The sequence below is a fragment of the Lissotriton vulgaris genome, chromosome 1_1 (assembly GCF_964263255.1).
Source record: "Lissotriton vulgaris chromosome 1_1, aLisVul1.2, whole genome shotgun sequence".
NCBI lineage: Eukaryota > Metazoa > Chordata > Amphibia > Caudata > Salamandridae > Lissotriton > Lissotriton vulgaris.
The window spans coordinates 775916865-775932893 of record NC_141685.1 but is presented as its reverse complement, the minus strand read 5'-3'; the positions used below and the strand labels follow the sequence as shown (position 1 = coordinate 775932893).

The 16029-nt window shown below is 46.4% G+C and overlaps 1 protein-coding gene across 1 annotated transcript in view; it reads right to left on the bottom strand.

Annotated features, from left to right (window-relative positions):
* The window catches only part of PRG4 (proteoglycan 4), a 486064-nt gene that overhangs the window by 339503 nt on the left and 130532 nt on the right, over positions 1–16029 (bottom strand). Inside the window, exon 10 of the mRNA XM_086956081.1 lies at positions 6732–6872. Within this exon, the coding sequence (XP_086812207.1) occupies positions 6732–6872 (141 nt within the window). The remainder of the gene's footprint in view (positions 1–6731; positions 6873–16029) is intronic.

Genomic DNA, 16029 nt, shown 5'->3' with positions numbered 1-16029 from the left:
CATATACCATTTAGGTAGTATCGCTTTGAAAACAACCCACAGAAAACACTATTTTTGCTGTACCAACTTCAGCCGAAGGGAGTGTTATTTATTTTGCATAGACAGTGTCCTCAGAGTAAAACGACATATAAATAAGTTCCGATGTGTATTTACATTATATACATTTTCACAGTTGGACGTGATTTTGCAACCCCAGTGAAGTGACCATAACCAAAATAGTGCAATACATGTGGTGCTAGTAAAGAAGGAAGCAATTGGTTATTGCAATTTGAAGGGGAGCCCTTTGGATACCTGATAAAATCATTTGTTCGTAGAACTTTTCTAGTTTGCTGGGGCTCTCCCTTTGTAGTTGCCAATGACATTTCGACCCTCTCGTGGTACGGGGTCTCTCCAGGATGGGGATTCTGGGGACCAATGGCACTGTAAAAGTGCCAGAGGTGGAATAGGAATCAGTCTTCCTATTGCGGCTTCAGAGTAACTTCCTGGTTGTAGCCAATGGCAAATGAATTCTCTTTGGCTGAAAGACCTCTGTATGTATTCAGGCACTGTCGATAACAGACTAACTCAAGGTTACCGTGGATCCAAATTCACAGCGTGTTGATAGAATATTTCCATATTACCGGGATTAACTTAATTACTGTTGGTGCGGCCGTCACCGGTCTGCAAGGGACGGTAACATTTTATTAGAAAAGATTACTCGGCAAGGTTCTGGCCGATAGGCTGCAATGGGGCCCAGTTAGAAGAGTGACGGCTTACCAAAGAAGCCGGATGGCTATCCGTTCTCAGTTGGATACAATTCGGAATAAACGCGATTGGCTGGAATCTTGAAATACCGGCCGATAAGGCGCATGTGTATGGTAGCTCGACCTAGCAGTGCATGCCCGTTACCGCTCACTGAATTTGCCCGACCTGGTCTAGGAGCTGCCTTTTCTATAGTGACTAAATAAATACAATGGTTCTGTTGGGAGGAAAACACAATTTCTTTGTACACCTAAACTATAGGCAGAACTAAAAATGTATATCATAAACTTACTTTTAGAAAAACATATTCACCCTAGAACAGAACTCTTTGTTAAGGGAGAAAGGAGGAAGGAAAAGAAGAACACATTGATGTCAAAAAATGTTGGACTGTTTCTTATTTGTATTTATGTATTTATGTATTTTTTATTTTGACACACAGTCAACATCACTTGTCACTATTATTCAATTAAGCACGTATCTGTTATTTGTATGTTTATTTCAATTCTGTTTTGGACAACCCTGTATCAATTTTACTTATATTTATGTCAGAAATTCTAAAAATAAGAATACTTTGAATTAATTTCAAAACGGTGTGTGTTCTTCTTTTCCTTCCTCCTTTCTCCCTTAACAAGGAGTTCTGTTCTAGGGTGAATATGTATTTCTAAAAGTAAGTTTATGATATACATTTTTAGTTCTGCTTATAGTTTAGGTGTACAAAGAAATTGTGTTTTCCTCCCAACAGAACCATTGTGTTTATTTAATCTTGGAACCCAGGTTCTGAGGGTCACTGGGCCACCCCATTACATTAAATGGTTTTCTATAGTGACGGCAATTTAGGAATGGGTGCCTGTTAAGGCAAAAAGGGGCATGTTTACCATAAAGAATAATAGTGAGCTCTTGTGAATAAGGGAAGTATCTCTACTCCATATGGGTAGTGAATTGAGTAGTAGTCAGGTATCCTAACCTATTGGTATGTATGCTTGGTTAATCTGGGGACAGCAACTCACATGATTCATAATAAACAGACATTCTACCAATTAATACAAACATTGTGTAATAATGTGCATCAGGTTGTGATGCCCTTAAAATATTTTCAGAGCAGTTAACAGTTCAATTAAAACAATGCGCGATCAGGTATGCCAACTCGTAGTGTCCTTTGTTATTTTTAGGGCACACACCATCAAAAGCTTAAGCCTCATTCAAATGGCCGATACAGATTATTAATAATTCTACAGTGCCCTTTAACAGGATAGAAAACATGTACATCAGATAGTAGTAATCTCCTTTATGTGTATCACAGACACCCTCTGTAGTTTAGGCCCCTATTATTTCGGCCGATACAGGATAATGTATTAATATATATAGTTCATATTTACAGGGTACCAATGATTACATCAATAGTATTAGATGGTATAACATATTTATAGTACGGCAATATATATTAACATAGCTACAACATGTTATAGTATAGGGGGAAAAGGTCAATTGGTGTACAAATCAGGTGTGTGTAGGATTCAGATATCGGGATGGGATAAAAACTAGTGGTCCTGTTAGTGGTACCTCTGGCTATGAAGGAAGGGATGTGACCACTGAGATCTTTATCATGATTACTAGCAATTTAGTCAGTTTAGGCTGATGAATTTGCGCCACTCTTCAAGACTGTTTAACCCCTTTGTAATTGAGTCCCATTTATCAATTCATTTGCATTCCAAGGATTGAAGGATCCGTGAGATGTTGCCCCCTCTGGGAGGGGTTTTCACCTTTTCAATGACCCGCCAACGTATCTTATCTGCAGTGTGGGATGTTTTCTTATAATGTTGTACCAAGGGAGGGTACCACATATAAAAACATTATTTTATAAATCTGGTAATTTTTCACTGCGTGTTTTTATTGAAAAAATGATGAATAAAAAAAATAACAAAAAAATGATCAATATGGGAAATTGAATGAAAATGGTGTGAGAAGCAAGTAGATTGTGACAGACTAGGATGATCACTATGCCAAGCATCAATTAGTTGGAAAACTTGCTTCAACGCAACCACCATATTCTTTGTTTGGGGCTTCAATTGGGCTGGATCCCACATGTTCTGTGTCTGAGCCACGGTTAGCCCCTCCATTTCCTTCTATGGCGCATCTGCTTCTGGGCTGAGAACACTGGGTAGATGCTTCGGCAGCAAGGAGCTGTCGGCTGTATGGCACAGCAATGGTGAATGCAACAAAATTGCTGTTATCATTGGAGCTGGCAGGAGCAAATTCGACAATTTTGAAAAAGCAAGCTGAGGTAGGTTGAGTGTGGATGGTGGTTGAATGAGTCCTGCTGACTGTTATCCGTACTTATTCAAGGGGGTGTTCAAGCTGCCGAACAACAGCTCTTCGTAGCTTCTCTGTATCACCGTGGAACAAACTGATGCTTGTGAACTGCTCTGCAGGGGTGTATCGCCAGATTTCTCACTGAGTTAAGGGTTTTAGTTACTCCGAGAGGCTTTTTTATTTCTCCCAGCTGAGGTTTGTTGGGTTGGGCTCCCCAAATATCAGCCTTAGCCCTCAAGCTATTTAAAGCCAACATGACTGTCCTCAGAGGATTCCAGGGGCTGTTGTTTATCATTGGCCAGCTGTATGCCATTGGGACTGAAGATAGTATTGGAAAGATGCCATTAAAAACATGGGAAACACCACAAGACAGCCAATTTGGTTGGAAAAGTAGACCCCCCCTCTACGTTAGCCAAAAAGTGTGGTTCGCAAATTGAATCTGCAGCTGCCAGGGCAAATCAAAGCTTTCAGAACCGTCAGGGCTCTGGAATGGTGTAGTATCTTGAAAATGAATTAAATGAAGAATTGAAGTAAAATAAAGTTAGGTTTATTCCATGAGAAAGAGCACATCCATGCAGATCTTTTGCCAGCATCAACAGTGAGTAACTGTCCTCACAGCGATTACATCATGGAACATAGAACACAGATAATGAAATGAATACAAGCAAGTTAAAGGGGAAATGCATAACATATAATAGAAACAAAGCAGGATACTACACATGGCAACAAGCCCACAAAGCTCAGAAGAAGATCTGACCACTACTCTAAAAGAAGATGAGTCCTCAGCAGTGAGTGTGTCTCTAGAGCTGGCGGCAGTAGCAACAGTGGGCGCAGCGCACTCTGCTTCAGGGGCGAAAGTAGGGGCAAATAACAAAGAGAATGATACGTTTGATGGGAAGAATGATACAATTAAGATTGGCATGCCAGATGCGCATTTGAAGAAAGCTAAAACGAAGGACTATCCCTTGTTTAAAAATGGGAAAGCAACACTATTGGGTCATTTAGGGTCACCTCATTCCTCCGCTAATCGCGCCTGGCAAAATCTCAAGTTCTTATAGCAGGACTGACTCTGGAGTCAGCTCAGCCGCAGGATACTGATTATCACATGTCTCAGCCTCTCAGTTCTGTTTTTACTCCAGAGGTAAGTTTGCAACAACAGTTGCAGTCAGCAGTGGCATCTTGGTCAAAAGGGTAGTTTCATATGTTTGTGAATGTAGCAGAGGCTTAGGAGCTCCAGCAGAAGATCTCAAATTGATTAGTGACATGAATTACGTATATGTGGGTGTCTAGAGGGGTTGTGTTAGGCTAATGATATGGATGATAAAGATATCATCAAGGAGTACCCTCTGTTAGGAGGTTAAGAATTTGCGAGACCTAAGGGCTTTCCTATGGAGAGAGTCACTGGAGGCAGGGGAAGAAGGCTAAGTGCCTCTTGGGTGCAGCAACATGGCACCCTGTGAGACTTGGAGCAGCAAGAGGGATATTGTGGGCCATTCCCCTCTCGCAGGGTCAAGTGGTCTGTAGGGCACGCGGGGTGTCAGTGGGTGGGGCTGGTGCTGGGGGGGTTTGTGGGTATAGGGGTGCACGCATAGCAAAAGTGAGAAGAATCATTATTGATAATGAATTTCCAGCTACATGGTCTACAGGAATGTCACTAATAAAAAAGGGTATCTATGTAATGGGTATTGAAGCAAAATATATTTCCTGCATTGTCAATGGTATGTCAAACAAACAGAAGTATGAGGGACTGATTAGATGGTTGACCTCTTTCTCTCCGAAGTATTATTTTCATAGAAGACCCATTTGAAAAACAACTCCCCAGAACTGTTTATTCTGAAGTATTATTCAAGAAAAGTTCATTTTGCTTCAGCAGGCCTGAGAGTGAGGGGATGGCAGTTATTCTAGGCAGCGGGCTGGATTGGCTGGTTTCCCATGTGATTAGAGATCACCAGGGAAGGTGGATTTGGTTGAAAGATAGTATGAATGGTGATCCTCTAAACCTGGTCAACTATTACTCCCAGTTTTTAATGAACCTGTTTCATTAAGACAGATTTAAAATATTGCTATGGGAGCAGTTGGTCCAATAATGTTAGGGGGTGATTTTAACTTTATCCAGGACTTGGCATGAGATACACCTGTACCCGATCTTGTGGAAAAAATCCAGTGAGTTTTCCCACCTTTTGAGATCTTTTTCCAGGCAACATTGCACTGCAAGGTCCAAGTCTCCCCAGTAAATTGTGAGGTGGATAATCTCTTTCGTTCTTTCTCTTTTTTTATTGAATTTCTTTTTTGTGTTCCATTATTTGTTATTTGAACATTTTAACTGTGCTTATTCTATTTGCCATTGGTTAATATTTTTATTGTTGATTTTCACAGTTTGCTTCAGGGTGAGGAATAAGCTTTAGAAAAAAAATAATGACAATAAAATTACTAAAACAGATTCACCATACATTCTATGTATGTCTCGGGTGACTGAGGATCAAAAAGCCCTAATGGCATCCTATGCAATTGTCCAAAGAATGCAAGACTGAATAAGCCCCTCCTTTTATTTGACAAAAGAGCTTGTTCAAAGCCCCCACTGCAGCAGCTTCCTTTAACAACCTGAAAGACTCAGGGTGCGTAGAATCTAAAACCAATTGTAAGGTTTTCTAGATCCTTTCTGTGCTTGGATTTGTAAATAAGTCTGTGGTCATAGTAATACGTTATCTGACGTTTAATGTATTCATCTTTGAGGAATTAAAGGTTGTGGAGAGAATGTCTGTTTCAAACAAATGTCCCACTGGTTGCATACAAATCTCGTTAAAACAGGAATATTAATCCACAGATCCATCTAACAGGCTTCTAATTGTTCCCATTGTAGAAGTGTGCAGCGTATTGGTCAAACTGAGACCTACTTCTTGTGGTCATTACCAAAGACTACACTATAGCATTACTAGCATTACTGCCAGGACCACTATGGCTGCCCAGAATAGTATGAATTTGTTTGACTGTCCTTATCCACTCTGAAATACTAGTAAAGCCAGTAAGGCTTGAGCCTTTCTATGGAGCCTGGGATAGCTGGATTAAACCAAGCATAGACATTTTTAATGGCCTAGCATCCCTTTTCCTATTAGTCACCGGTATACCACAGCACCACCCATCTCACCAGAATCAAGTACAGCAGGTGTTATGATGGCTTTAACAACCAAAACTCATTATTTCTTCCTCTGGGCACTCCTGTCCTTTACATGCTATCATAGTTTAAGGGTATTTCCCACCAACAAAGTAAACACCATGGAAAACAAAAACAACAGAAAATGTTCTTATGCCTCATGAGTTGGATCCCTGGCCTGGTCCCTTTGAAGAGAGAACTGAGATGCTGCACAAGCTCATATTGAAGTTACGAACAAAAATTGGGAATATGCCAGAAAAATTCAAATACATCTTTTGGGTACATGTATCGTACAAAAGACAAACATGTTCCAGCAGCTCTGGGGCAATGGGTCCAGAACACTGAACAATCATTTAGAATGCAGTTAAGGACAATACCACCCATTAAGAAACTAATTTATGAGATAAGAGCACCTGCCCAACCATAAATGAACCTTGGGCGCTGAGTCAACTGGTCAACATTTTGCGACAGAATGCAACATCCTCTAGGTATGCCTTAAGGGTTGATTTATTCTCATTTAAATCCATACCTGATAAATCTTCCTCAGAATATGTCACATGCCATCTTCTCTTCTTTTTGGGAGATTTAGGTAAGCGATTTCCTTCATCCTTGTTGCTCCCAGAACTGTCTGGGTCAGAAGATGGAGGCGATAACCGTTCTTTTAAATGTTCTACAGAGAAGCACAATAGTACGATTTAATATCAGTTTTCATATTTCCACTTTAATTGTATTTATTTATCACCAGCTGTAAAGCTACCTGTGGCTCTATTTGTGGATAACACCAGTCACCAATATGCTGACGACTCACAACTCTACTTAAACGTCTTCTCCAATCCAGAAATCCAATCCTCAAACACTGCCTATATCTCACCCAGGCCTGGATGTCCAGCACCTCCCTGAAACTCAACCCACTAAAAAAAGAAGTTCTGTTATTACAACAAGCAAGAAATAGTACAAACCTGGCTTAATGACATGAACATTGGCAGCTTGAACCCGAACTTTCACTGACTGCAGTGTCACTTGGATTCCCCCTGAATCCCAACCTCACTCTTTAGGAACACATTGCCAAAACACAAAGATGACCTAGTAATAGGCCTCTGTTCTGAAGAAAGTAAAGTCTCTTCTTGCAGCAAACCACTGCAGATCTGCTGTTTAAACTCTCATACTCTTGAATCTGGATGATGGTAACATTCTGCCCCATGGCCTCCCAGACTCCACATAGACCCCCTTAAAGGCATCCTACATGCCGCAGCACATCGTAAAGAGGGGCGGATGAAGTTCGATCACATCATCTCCATCTTGATAGAACTTCATTGGCTACCCTTGTCTGACCACACCATGTTTAACCCCTTTCGTGCAGGGCATATTCCCCCGCTGTGCTGGGGGGAGAGGGGGCGCGTGCAGCTCCCCGGTACTCATGACGAGCTCAGCTCGTCATGACCACACCAGTTTCATTAGAACGCTCGCACAGCAGGGGAATTTGCCCAGCGTGCGAGCGTTCTAACGGCTCATCATGAGCACACAAGAAGCGGTCCAAAACCAGCGAGTCCGTCACGCTGGAGAACAAGAACAGGAACTAGATGATCAATGACAGGACATCCGCGACCTACTGTTGAATACGGAAAAGAACCTCCAGGGGGGCATACCCTCCTTAGGCACCAAAATGGATGCCCTAACCTATAAAATGGACCGCATGGCAGAACGACTCGACAAGCATGTAGAATGGCTGGACATGTCGGAACGCAGGTTAACTGAAGCAGAGGAGGCGCAAACTGTTCTCGACACTGAACATAAACAGCTGGGCAGAGTGCTCCAAGTCTTGCAGGATAAAACAGAAGACCTGGAGGTCCATTCTCGACGCTGTAATCTTCGTATTACGGGCCTGCCGGAATCCGCAGCTATGGGGAACATGGAACTCTACAGAGAAACTGCTAAAGGCGCTGCTGGGAGACTCTGTTTTCTCAAACATGTTCGTGGTAGAAAGGGCACATCGATCCCTGGGGCCGAGGCCTACACCCGGTAACCCTCCCAGACCGATCATAGCGAAGTTGCTTAACTATAGGGATAGGGATACCACCCTCAAGCTAGCATGGGTGAAACAGCCACTATGTTTGAGGGGTCAACGATTTCGCTGTTCCCTGACTTTACAGTCAAAGTCCAGGAGGCCCGCCGACCGTTTGCACAAATGAAGAGACAGCTCAGGGAACTTGGGGCGGACTACGCCATGCTGTATCCCGAAAGTTGAGAGTTAATCGACAGGGCCGCTCGCATATCTTCACGGATCCAAAGGCCCTACAAAAGGTGTTAAAAGACTGGACAAAGGAAAAGAGACTTTAGCCGGAACAACGCCTCCTGGATGAAGTGGTGGGGGTCAAATGGATGAGCAGGATTGACTCTGTGGGGGATCCTTGACCTACTGAGTGCAGCCGGTGGTTGTTTGGGGGGTTCGGGGGCTCTGTTATTTTTGAGGATGCTGTGCGGGGAGTGCTACCTAACAGGATAGTATTACTGACCCCTATAGTAGATCTCCTTGAGGGTTTGTTTCTCAGGGATTAGCGTTGTGGGGGTGGGGTGGGAGATATGCTGATTCAGGTGGAGGAGACCATATCAATCTTTTTGCATGATCTAGCTTTAGTCATGCCTGGCAATATCGATGGGAAGGGTTAGTCGCTATGGGCTAACAGCAGACTGGCTGGGGGTATTGCCTGTGTTATATGGTTTTTGCCTCCTGGAGATGTGCTGAACACTGTTATATTACACTATCCCACAGCTGGGAGGAGTTCTTTTGGGCGGGATGAGGAGATGGATCCCTGGTGGGTCCACACTTTTATAGTGGTGCAGGCTACATCCAGCCCTGCGTGAATCACACTTGGTATGAGTTTTGCTGTTTGAGAACGGGTGGGATTTGTTTCTGGGCGGGAGGGATGGTATCACAGCCAAGTTGGGGTTGGGCAGGCGTGGGTGGGGATTGAATTTTGATGATACACAATGCTCATTCTTGCTGATTGCTTTTATGTGTTGCATGATGGTGGGTGCACAATGTACAATTGTGGGTCATCAAGCCTTAGGTCAGACAAGAGCAAAGGGCGAGCATGGATTGGGAATGTTTTGGGGTGTATTCATTGTTATGATAATTCATGTTACACGAGTATGGAATGGCATGGTCCTGTTGAGACTGACATTGTTACCCTTGATTCCCAACAGCTCCTTATGGCAGACACATTGACGATTGCCCCGGATACCGCACAAGACGCCCTGGTCCTCCTTACCTCGAACGTCCATGGTGTTAACGACTACTGTAAAGTTTGTAAAATACTGAAGTACCTTTATAGACACAAGGTTGATGTGGCCCTTTTGCAGGAGACACACCTCCGACCAGATAGTAACATTTTAAGAACTAAAGGTCTTCTGGGAAATGTACATGCTGCAGGTTTCACATCACATGCCAGGGGGCCGAAATCACAGTTGCAACTCACACCCATAGACACAGACAGAGAGGGTTGATTTTCCATATTCATATTCCGGTGCTGCGATAAGGGACTGGAACTTTTCCTTTTTAATATATACGGCCCTAATTACAACCACCCAGATTTTTACTCCCAGCTAGCAACCCTGACTCAGCGCCACGCACAGAACCGCATTTTATGGGGAGGGGATTTTAACTTTACTAGACACCCGGGGCTAGATAGGTCTGATGGCCCAGACAGGCGACCTTCGGCCTAGGCCAGAGTTGTGGAGTCGTCCCTTATGCGGCTGGACATTTGCCATGTCTGGCGACACAGGCACCCACGACTGGGAGGCTACACTCATTACTCAGCACACCATAACATCCACACGAGAATAGACTATTGGTTTGCGTCACAACACTTACTTCCACACATACATGCATGCACGATCCTCCCCCGCACCTACTCTGATCATTCACCAATATTATTGAAAATTGCCTCACCTAGGGGACCGATTCCCCCATTCTTATGGCGTTTCCCGCCCTATTCCCTTCTTGACCCTGTGTTTAAGGAGGAACTTGCTGCGTCCATTGAGTAATTTTTCGAGCTGAACATAGGTTCGGTGGACTCCTTTCAAACAGTCTGGGAGGCCTTCAAGGTATTCATCAGGGGGATTACTATCTCTAAACACTCGGGGGCCTTTAAATCGATCCGCGATAGATTGGCGGCTTTAGAAGGCAAACTGAAGGACCTTGAGTCCTCTCGTGTGACGAATCAAAGTGAGGAACTAGCGCGGAAACTTGCGCAGGCGCTTGGGGAGTATCACGAGGAGGCAGAGGCAGAACTGAAACACCTTGGGAAGTATGCCACAGCTCGTACCTATGGCGAGAGCGAGAGGCCGGGGATGGTTTTTGCGCAGATCCTTAGACAGCGTAGGGATAGAACTACGGTACCAGACATTACACCACCACAGAGACTGCCTCTACTCACAGAGGCACAAGTGGCGGAGCGGTTCTGTAGGTATTATGCAGAGCTATATTCTTCGCGAGACAGTGGCTCGGATGAGCGCATATTAGACTAACATTAAACTCCTGATGCGCCCCATTGAAAGAGAGAAATTGAATTGGGCTCTCTCGGGGATGAGGGCTGGGAGCGTGCCGGGGAGTGATGACCTCACTGTCACCTTCTATAAAGCGTTTCAGGATCTCCTACTTCCACACTTGCTCGCGCTGTTCGAGGACATCTGTACCTCAGGAACAATGTCTCCCACTATGCAGGAGGCGATTATGGTCGCCATCCTCAAACAGGGAAAACCTCCGGAGGAGTGCGCCTCGTACAGACCCCTATCCCTCATGAATGTAGACGCAAAGATCTTTGCAAAAATATTGGCTGAGTCCACTGGTTAACACCCTGGTGGCCCCGAAGCAAGCTGGCTTTGTTCCCAGACGGAATTTAACCTATAATCTCCGCACAGTGTTTGCGGACTTCCAGCACACCCGTCCGAAGGTTCCCGCAGTTGCGGTGTTCGTAGATATAGAAAAGGCCTTCGATTCAGTCGAATGACCTTTCATGAGGCAGGTTCTTAGCCAAATAGGAGTGGGGGAAGTTTTTTTGCAGCTCCTTGCGACATTGTACTCTTCCCCCACAGTCCGTGTACGGATCGGCACCTTGGTTAGTGACCCCATACCGGTCAGAAGAGGCACGAGACAGGGCTGCCCCCTGTCCCCCTTGCTGTATGCCCTTACGGCGGAGCCCCTTGCTTGCGAACGCTACTAGCCCAATTTCAATTCTACAGAATTAGACACACGCTTAGAGAGCTATTAGGAGATGATATGGAGGAGCCCCCGGAGGTGCCGGTGCTGACAGCGGTTATTAAGGTGAAATCACCCGCCAAATTGGTCTCCAACATATATCAGGCGATAATGTCCTCGAGGGACGGAGAGTACACTAAACCAAAGGGACTTACAGATAGAGCTGACGGATGAGAAATGGCTCTACTGCTGCACAAGCACCAAAGGTGTCTCGCTGAATGGTCGACACAGACTAGTCCATTTCAAATTCCTTAATAGGGTTTATTACACTCCAGAACGATTATATCGCTATGACCTTATGCGAAGACTCACGGTGCAAAAGGTGTGGAGAATTGGTTGCGGATTCCTTTCACTTGGCTTGGGTCTGACCGGGGGTTACTCGCTTCTGGGGGGAGGTCTTTACCGAGATTAATCGTGTCACGGATATGGCATTGACACCCGACCCTCTCTTGGCATTACTGGGTTATTCCAAGCTGCCCCCTAAGATGCATAGACAACGTGTTGACCTGGCTCACCTCCTGGCAAGGAGGAGCGTCGCACTATGCTGGCTTCGCGGACCGACCCCTACAGTGTCGCAGTGGACCAGGGACATGCTTTACTGCTGCACCCAAACTGAAAATTACAGCGAATTACTACCGCCCCCCAATAGGCCCAAAAACATCTGGTCCCTTTACATGTCCAGGAGACCTGATTCGATGACCCCTGATCGAGAAGACCCCCTACTTCTGAATACAACAGCCCAGAGTACCCAAGACACTTCTCAGTAGAAGGGATTTACATTGATTTGGTGCTACCTATTAAGTTCCTGCTTGCCCCCCAACCCACTGTGCTGCAAATTGATGAAGGTGGGACAGTGTATAGACCTAAGGATGTGACCATTTATATGTCAGCTGCAGTGAGGGCTTTTTTCTCTTTTGTGTTTTAGGCTGACACAATGTGTAATAACTGTACTGATGCTTAAGTACGATAATGTCTGGACCACGCCAATGTCTACAATATGCCGTCCTGTCTTTGTGTTTTTGTTTGCTGAAAAACCCAATAAAGAAAGTTAATAAAAAGAAGAGAAATCTTAGGGGCTATTCCAGAGGTCTAGCTCACGGCAGCACCAACCTTCTCAACAAACGCAGAGGGCATGGAGACAACCAAGGTTGATCACATAAGCAGGGGCAGCAATCCTCTAACCTTTATATCCCTGCTGCAGGGATACCCATGACCAGTGAGCCAGGGACTGGATAAGCTATTTCCTCCCTAACTGCAGATCCATCACATTAAACTGATGGGTCTTACAAATTGTTCAAAAGGGCTACACCCTACCTTTCATTCAATCCCAATCTCTTACCCTCCACCAAAGTGATATTTAGCAGATCATGCTGCTATCTTGTTGCAGGAAGTCAATATCTTGCTTGTCAAAGGTGCCAAGCGGGTATCATACTCAGAAGTGGGTGAATGGCGCTATATTCACACAACCTCCTCATCCAGGCCGGAGTCCTGAGGCCTATACTGATATTCCGACCATAGAATACCTTTCTCAGAAAGGACACATTCAAAATGCTTACTGTGGCTGAAAATCCTCTCTGCCCTGGATCCTGGGGACTTAATAGTTTCCCAGGACTTGCTGAACTGGCATTTTTATGTACACGTCCTGGAGTCCCACAAACATTACCTGCAGTTCATGGTGAGGTGGAAACATCTCCATTTCACTGTGCTGCCCTTCAGCCTTACTTTGGCTCCCAAAAGGGTTAAAGAAGTGATAGCAGTGGTAGCAGCTCATCTTCAGAGGTTGGTGATATATGCAATCCCGTACCTCGATTACTGACTGCCTACAGCAGGCTCATCTCATTCATGCACAGACCACCTCCAGACAATGACCAGGCTCTTGATCTCCTTGAATGTCCTAACAACAAGACACAGTCCCACCTGAAGCCTATGCATGTTATACCCTTCATAAAGGCTCCCCTCGCCATGGTAGCATTCAAATCCCTTCCACTACTGCAGCGAGTCTGGAACATTCCAGACATATACAGTCTTGTGAGGGTGGTTTCAAGGCATCTTGGGCTCTTGGAACATTCCTGACATATACAGCCTTGTGAGGGTGGTTTCAAGGCATCTTGGGCTCTTGACTTCGTGCATTCTCCTCTTCAAATATGCCAGATGGCACAAGCAGAACCTGCAATATAACCTTGAAGATTCAATGGGCCCAGCACTAGGGTTTTAAGTTAGATTGTCAACTTCTATTTGTTTGAAGTGCTTCACGTCTGAGGGAGAGGAAGGAGAAAGATTGCGAAGCTGATGTTACTGTGCAGGGATGGGGGTTATGTGTGACCCTATCACTTCTGGGATGGAATTAAGTCACCACTTAGCCATACAATGCCATCTTTTGGCACAAGGGGTGTGCTGCTGAAAGAAACGTCCTATCCAGTCTAGCACCTGGGAATATTCTAAAAGTGAGAAATCAACGGTATCCACCGGAAAGAATATAACTGAAGATAAGTTACTTGTTTGTTAGGTATACCACTACCAAAGAAGTATGACTACAACACATTTATCTTTCTAGTCACATTACTGAAATATTGCATTGCCATTTGATACTGTTCACATTCAATGGCTTCATCAGCAAGCTTATCACTGTATTTCATGTGGGGGGCGTGGCTAAGCAAGCCACGATGGCGGACGCGCTCTGCTGAGGCTCCGCTGCCGGGCGAACCAGGAGACAGCATCATCTCGTCGTCCCGGGCGGTAAATCGCCCTCCCTGGCGTCGGAACCAGGGCTGGGTCAGAGGGTGCTCTCATAGACCCACAAACTGCAGCGCCCGCGGAGATAACAGCGGGGATACTAGCCCCGACTCTACATGGCTGCCGCCCGTCCCTAGCCCGGACTGACCTGCAGAAACGCTCCGAGCCCGGCGATCTCCTGTTGCGTGAGGTCCTAGTGATTCCCTTGAATCCGGGCTGGGCGAGGCGGCGGCATATGATCCCCCGACGCCGACCATCGCGGACTCGCTGCAGAGCAGCAGAGGACCGGGAGCAGCGGGAGACCAGTTGCAGTGCCCCCACATCGGAGACGCCACCACCGGGTCAGCCACCGATAACGGCCTCGGAGACATCACCTGAAACACACGGGGGACGGATTCTGGGGCTCGAGGAACGGAGGCCCCCCACAGCATTTCTCCCGGGACTGTTTTTCGCGCCGAAAGCTGCCTGATCACAAGATGGCACCCGCGAATTGAAAACACTTGCGCCCACCGACTGGACCTCCCCAGGGGCTAGACACACGGTGCTCCAGAAGGTAAGCAACAGGAATCCCGCCCTCAGCTGACCCTGCAATCCCCCCTCGCCCACCACAACGCTCAGGGGACCAGACTGCCGATGCCTGACCCCAATATGGCGGCCACGGGGACAGCCCAGGCACAATAAACAGGCCAACACCAAGTCGCCACAGCGATCACGGACTTGCGAGGGAGTGCTTTGGCTGTCCCAGCCCCAGGCAATAATTACCGGACCGCCGGCGAGTAACGGAGCCTGAACCCCTCGCAGATGCCCCGGGGTTTGCTGGGACTAGCGCTACAACGATAATTGTGAGCCCCCACGTGAGAGGTGGACGGCGCCCTCGGCAGGGAGCAACTGCCAAACAGGGATTCCCACTGCACGTGCGGCTGGCGGTGCGACAGAACAGGCCCCGCTTGGGTGACCTACGAGCGCACTACTCCCCCTACACCAAACGGTCTACAAGTAGGGCGCTTGACTCACAGGGGTGCTCTGACCTAACCTTGCCCCCACAGCTGACAACGCAAGGCGAGAGGGAGATAACCCCAAACGGCAGAATGGGGAAGCCTAGGGCCACGCAGCAGACATCGGTCCCAGAAACGGCACCAGAAAATCAGCCTCGCTCCAACACACTAACCAAAACGTCCACGACCCAGCCAGAACCGACCATCTCTGATAAACTGGACCAAGTCCTGATGGCTATTGAACTTTCCAGGGCCTCCATGGAGGAGCGACTAGGCACCCTCACTACGGACATCAACCTTATCCGCGACGACCATCGGAAGCTGGCAGACAAGGTGAAGGAGGGGGAGAGATCCCTCGCCGATCTACATCCCGCCCTGAACGCACAGGAGCAAACACTCCGAACAGTCCTGGGACAACTGACAACCGTGGAAGAACTCATGGACGACTTAGAAGGACGCTCCCGACGCTGTAATATACGTGTGCTGGGAATTGAGGGGGCGCACCCAATCGAATATATGGAGACCTGGGTCAAGTCCTTCACCCCAACCAAGGACGCACAACTTTCTACTCCATAGAGTGAGCCTACCGGGTACCAGCCAGCAAACCGCCGCCTGGCAACGCACCTCGGCCGCTGCTTGAAAAATTCCTTCATTTTCAGGATCGCGATGCGGTGCTTGGGCCGCCAGACGCACAGGTCCCTTACAAGTGGAAAACAAGCACGTCATGGTCTTTCTGGACCATGCAAGGGCAGTGCAGAAGCTAAGAACATCCTTCCTAGAGGTGAAGCGCCGATTACGGGCAAATAACATTCAATATTCCTTGTTATATCTGGCCAGCCTGA